General features: G+C 36.9%; 1 protein-coding gene across 1 annotated transcript in view; it reads left to right on the top strand.

Annotated features, from left to right (window-relative positions):
* Positions 1-1311: 1311 nt before the first annotated feature.
* copz1 (COPI coat complex subunit zeta 1) overlaps positions 1312-6034 on the top strand; it is a 10854-nt gene continuing 6131 nt past the window's right edge. The window contains exons 1-2 of the mRNA XM_039800315.1: positions 1312-1425; positions 1907-1975. Coding sequence (XP_039656249.1) covers positions 1408-1425; positions 1907-1975 — 87 coding nt within the window. The 5' untranslated portion in view covers positions 1312-1407. The remainder of the gene's footprint in view (positions 1426-1906; positions 1976-6034) is intronic.

The following is a 6034-nucleotide window of genomic DNA, read 5'->3' as shown; positions in this document are numbered from 1 at the left end:
GATTTTCTGAAGAGGTCAATATATTAATGTATGATTAATTCTTTAAGGTCCTTCAACTATGAAGTGTATAGGTGAATACATTTTTTTTGACATCTTCATTAGTGTGGTTCTATTTTTAAGCCAGCACTATTAGAAGTAACAGTCATTATTTACTTTTTGCATGTTCATTCAACATGTATGTTGATTCACCATTCAATTTTTATTCATCACCATCACCAAATCTGCCAGAGATCATCATCACTGTGATGGTTTTCAAATACATATAAATTAATGTGTTTGACTTCTAATATGAGACAGCATGACATCTGAGCATATTTTAACCTATAAGTTTGAGCTATGTTCAAGGCAGCATAGCCTACTGTTTCCTCTGCAGTCGGGGTAATTTTGAAATCTTAGTGGCTGAATTGTGTAAACATAGTGCAGTATTGCAACATTTCATGGTGGCCCACAGTTTTTTTTTGAACCCATGTCAAAATAGTTTGTCTCTTTTCAACATACACTTTTTGCAGTTAAATAATAACTGTACACTAATTGCTTTCACTGTACATATTCCAGTATTATTTCAAACTCAAACCCAAAAAATATCTTACAGTAAGGCCAGTGATGTCATTTATGGAGTGAGATACAGGGAAATCCCCATCAGCCTGGGTTCCCAGATGCTTCCCAGAAGTGGGAACTAAGATAATTGGAGTTGGTTACATGTAGGAGGATCCTGAAAAAAGATGTTGATGAGTTGACTACGAGCAAGCTAAAACGGCTGGTAGGCCTATGTGAATGTTTTTTCCTTTTTTATGTTACCATGCAGTCCTATAAAAAAAAGCAACCGCCTTCAGTCACCAAATGTATAATGGTTTATAATAATAATAATTTGGTTTCACTATAGTAGGCTATGGTAGATATTTGAACGCTGACATTACCCTCAATGGTAGACTCTAGTTCATAAGAATATGTAGAAAAGAGTCCCCGACACCATCACCAGGGAATTAGATTACATCTGGGAATTACAGAACAGATTAACTTTATGTTTTTTGAATGATAAAGGGAACAGGGTTTGGGATAGTTGTGATGTTAGCAGAGGACAGAATAACACAGAAATAAGGTTCATGGAGAACAATGTTTGACTTTACCTGAGGGACATTATCATGATGCAACTTTCCCCACTGAAGGGACAAAAGTGTTACAGATGCTGGTGAGTCTGAAAGTACTTTATAATTAGTCATATACGTTCACTTTCGGCATTAATTAAATGTTTTTTTCCTGGCTCCGCGCCCTGTAGTGAACTGCTCTTTGCCCTGTACGCATCACGCAGAGCCCTGCGTCAACCAATAGGGAAGAGCCTAATTTACTGTACGTGTTACGTAGCTTGCTGCTAGCCTGCTAGCTAGCTAGTTGCTAACAAGGAAAACGATGGATTCTCCCATACTGGTAATGTTAGCGCATGTATTCATTTGATACGGTATACCTGTAATTCAAGCTTTCAATAATAACTATTTCACACAATGATATGTTGTTTATCGAAACCTAGCGAAATATGGTAATTTAGCTATGAAGTTAGCGGTAACTCGACAGGGAGCTAACTAAAGTAAACTGGTTGCCTGTGTTGGCTAACCCGATAGCCTCAGAGAAATTAGCTTCGTGTGTGTATGTGTTTTTTGGTGATGTGGAAGTGTCATGTCTTCCTTTTGAATTCGCGAATAAGCAGACATTTCTGTTTGTATCACATTGGTGACTCTGACCGGATTACGTTTGTTTCATTGTTTCATTCATCCCTTGTTAGCACATCGGAGTTTGACGTTACCAGTTCATTTTTTTGATCGTTGACTTCAAAATATGTTTGATAATTTAAGTTACTGATTAATGATACTTGCGTAAATTGAGTCAGTGCTTATGTCTCCTTTCTTAACAGGAACCGTCCTTGTACACTGTCAAAGCAGTTCTGATTCTGGACAACGATGGAGACAGGCTTTATGCCAAGGTATGATTAAGACAATTGCAACAAAACTATTCTCATTAGTTAAACTTTTCTTATGCATTGGCTGAACGTCTTGTCCCTGGGTCAACTGCATTAAAGGATAATTCTGGTGATATTCTATATTTTTTTCTTATTAACAAACACTAAAACCATTACTAGTTTTGCAAATTAACATACCATTACCTTTTGCACTACCCTCATTCCCACTAAACCAAAGTCTCTCTAGGTATATATAAGGACAACTGTATATATTGTTTTATTTAATTTTGTTCTATGCTATTTTTAAATATTTGTAAACATGTTGTGTGTGTGTCATCTGAAGGGGCTACAACTTACATGTCATTAGAGGTGCAACGATTAATCGATTAGTTGTCAACTATTAATTGGTTTGAGTAAAAAATTCCAGCCTCTTAAATGTGAACATATTCTAGTTCTTCACTCCTCTGTGACAGTAAACGGAATATCTTTGAGTTGTGGACGAAACAAGATATTTGAGCATGTCATCTTGGGGTTTGGGAAACGCTGATCGACATTTTCACCCTTTTATGTCATTTCATAGAACAAAAAGCAAATTGATTAGTCAAAAGAATCCATAGATTAATTGACAATAAAAATGATCATTAGTTGCAGCCCTACATGTCAGTGTGCAACCCTGTGTTGTAAAATGACAAATTAATTAACCTTGTAAGTAGGGTTGCAAAAGGTCGGACATTTTTCAAATCCGATAATTTCCCAGTAGGGCTGCACAATAAATAGTTTTTTTAATTTAATTTTTTTAAGATGCTCAGGGATTTTGTAGTCTGTTGAAAGAGAGTATCAGTAGAAAACTGCACTTTAAAATGTAACTATCATTCTAAATGATAGTTACATTGGTGCCTTTTGTGTTCAGTGTTCAATAAAATAATGTTGGAAATAACTTCCTTTCAATTTATTTAATTCAACAATAAATTGTTTTATTTTAGTAGTTGACTAAAAGCAGCAGAAAGGCAGAACTGAGTACATTTTAAAATATGTTTATTTATTGAAAGTAATTTCGTTAACGTGATATTCAACAACGTTATCGCATATTTTCCTCATATCTTTCAGCCCTATTTGCCAGCATCCCATTCAATAGGAATTCAGTAAAATTACAACCCTCTGCATGCACAGAGCATTCTCCCATCACATGTGCAGCCCACATTACTTCACTTTCTGAGCCAAAGAACTACATGCTTTCAGGAATATATATATACTACCGGTCAAAAGTTTGGGGTCACTTAAACATTTCCATTCCACTCCATTATAGACTGAATACCAGCTGAGATCAGTTACATTGTTTTTTTTAACCAGGGCAGCAGTTTTCAGATTACATTATGTGCTTATATAATTGCAAAAGGGTTCTCCAATGTTTTCTCAGTTAGCCTTTTAAAATTATATTAGATTAGTAAAAGAACGTGCCTTTGGAACACTGGATGAATGGTTGCTGAGAATGGGCAATGTAGATATTGTATTAAAGATCAGCCACCCACTGAGATCAGCTGGTATTCTGTCTATAATGGAGTGGAATGAAAAATTTTTAAGTGACCCCAAATTATATATTTTAAATTTTTAATTTTATTTTTTTTTTTTTTTTTATTTTTTTTTTTTTTGTGATAGGTCAGTTAACCAGTAGATAATAGCATAAAGCAAAGATACAACTTTATTTATTCTGAAGGCAATTATTGAAAGTACAAACATTCAAAGTACACAGATTATAACTTGTTGAAGACCCACACAGGTGTTTTAAGTGAATCTGGCTGATTAGACCTCTTTCCAGGACTGTGTGGGTGTGTATAGACTGATTGATTGACATCTTCCTGAGTCACGTTAGCTTTGTTGCACCTGTTAGGGCAGGACAAATGACGGCTTTATCATTCTTATTGGTAGAAAAGATTTGTGACCTAATAAATTTCCATCTAAGCTCCTGGCCAATTCAACCAGAGCAGAGGTCTAATCAGCCACAATAACTGAAATCACCTGTGTGGGTGGTTCAGAGGCACTAGGCTCGTTCGAGATGAGCCAGATCTGCGCAGAATCGATCACCGGCGATCGGCGCCCAATGCATGCCGGTTAGATTTGTGTCCGACTTGATCCCGACTTGCTCTGACGTCATGCACACGTGGGCAACGATAATCTCACGAGACCAAGGCGGCCGCAGTTCTGAGACGCAGGTAGCGCAGTTGCTTTTCACCAACTGCAAGAGCCAGGCGGACGCAGGTGGACCCAGGGCATGCTGGGAAACGCCGGCCTCTCAGCTGATCGAACAGCTGATTGGTTCAGAATCGACTCAACATGATGACGTTTTATATAAACTTTTTTATTGATTTTCAATCGGAGGGATTTTAACTGTGATTTGTCTGATTTAACATCTTATTGTGTACAGAACACATGTTGTGTGGCTGATAGTGATGTTTAGAAGTCAGAGAGACTAAATCTGTTCAGATTACGGATCATCTACAGTCTGTTGGTAATTAAAATCAGCAACAGATCGCATGTAGAGTATTTTGACAGCTACTCTGTCATAATAAAACCAACTGGAGACTGTGTAGGAGCTGATATATGGGTCTGATAACATTTTATTAAATCGGAATTGGACCCGAACGCACCACAGTGTTTGTGTCACTTCCTGTTCAGCCTGAAGGCTGCTGGAGTCAGCTGGAAAACTGTCCGCTGCTGCCGCCTGCTCTGGTCTACTTTACAGGCGAGGCGCAGTTCATCTCGAACGAGCCTTTTAACACCTTCTGCTAGATTTTGCTAGCGAGATGTTACCATGTGGGATGTTGAGAATTTTTAATTAATCTATTTCCATGCATTTTTTATTGTAAAACTTTTTTCTTTTACAAAATGTGTTGTGACTTTAAACCTTCACTTTAAAGTCTGCACACAGTCAACATTTTGCCTGAGCAAATGACCTCTACATTTCCATTTTATTCCCATTATTTCCTGTTAATTCCCAATAAGAAGTTTCCACCTTGAATATTTATAACCAACAATGACTGTACCCTACTATCAAGTATTATCTCTGATGCCAGTATCGATTATAGCTTATTCCTTTGTGCCATAGACACAGTTTTGTCCTCAAACTATTAAAAACACATCAAAGAGCCACATTGTTGCATTGGGTGACATGTTCTTTAATTACCTTGAACATGGGCACTGTAGTTTATTTTGAGTCAATTCCACTTACACTGTACCAATGCTGTAAATACTAGTTCAGCAGCAACAGTGCTCTGTTATTTTAGGAAATTATTTCACTTTTTTTTTTTTTTAAATCGATTTACTTGTTCAGTAAGAACGAATGGTCTTCAGCCTGAGTGTCGCAGAACAACGGGGGAAGTTGGAAAGTATTGAGATTGACTATTAATGCACTTAATTGGTTTTGAATTAACTTGTTGAAACCCAATAAGAAAACAATTTTTCAAACTCCACCCAGCCCTTTTCATCCATTAGTTGGTATTTTTTTTTGGGTTGAGATATGCTGCCATGCCATGCCTTCTTCCTTTATATGTATTTGTATTTATATATATGCTATATGCTGCTGGCATGTATGCTATGCTTCATGCCCATATGCCATGTATATATGTATATGCTTATGTATATATATATGCATGCTGTATATATGTATATTTATATATATATCCATATGTATATGTATATATATATATATGTATATGTATATATATATGCCTGCTGCTCCTGTGCTATGTGTGTGTGTGTGTGTGGCCATGTATATATGTATATATATGTATATGTGTATATATGTACATATGTATATGCTGTGTGTATATATGTGCCTTATGCTGTGTGCTGTGTGTGTGTATGTGTGTATGTGTGTGTGTGTGTGTGTGTGTGTGTGTGTGTGTGTGTGTGTGTGTGTGTATGTGTGTGTGTGTGTGTGTGTGTGTGTGTGTGTGTGTGTGTGTGTGTGTGTGTGTGTGTGTGTGTGTGTGTGTGTGTGTGTGTGTGTGTGTGTGTGTGTGTGTGTGTGTGTGTGTGTGTGTGTGTGTGTGTGTGTGTGTGTGTGTGTGTGTGTGATGATATCCC

The sequence above is a fragment of the Perca fluviatilis genome, chromosome 5 (assembly GCF_010015445.1).
Source record: "Perca fluviatilis chromosome 5, GENO_Pfluv_1.0, whole genome shotgun sequence".
Taxonomy (NCBI): domain Eukaryota; kingdom Metazoa; phylum Chordata; class Actinopteri; order Perciformes; family Percidae; genus Perca; species Perca fluviatilis.
Note: the sequence above shows the minus strand (reverse complement) of the source record. Positions and strands in the feature narration are given on the sequence as shown.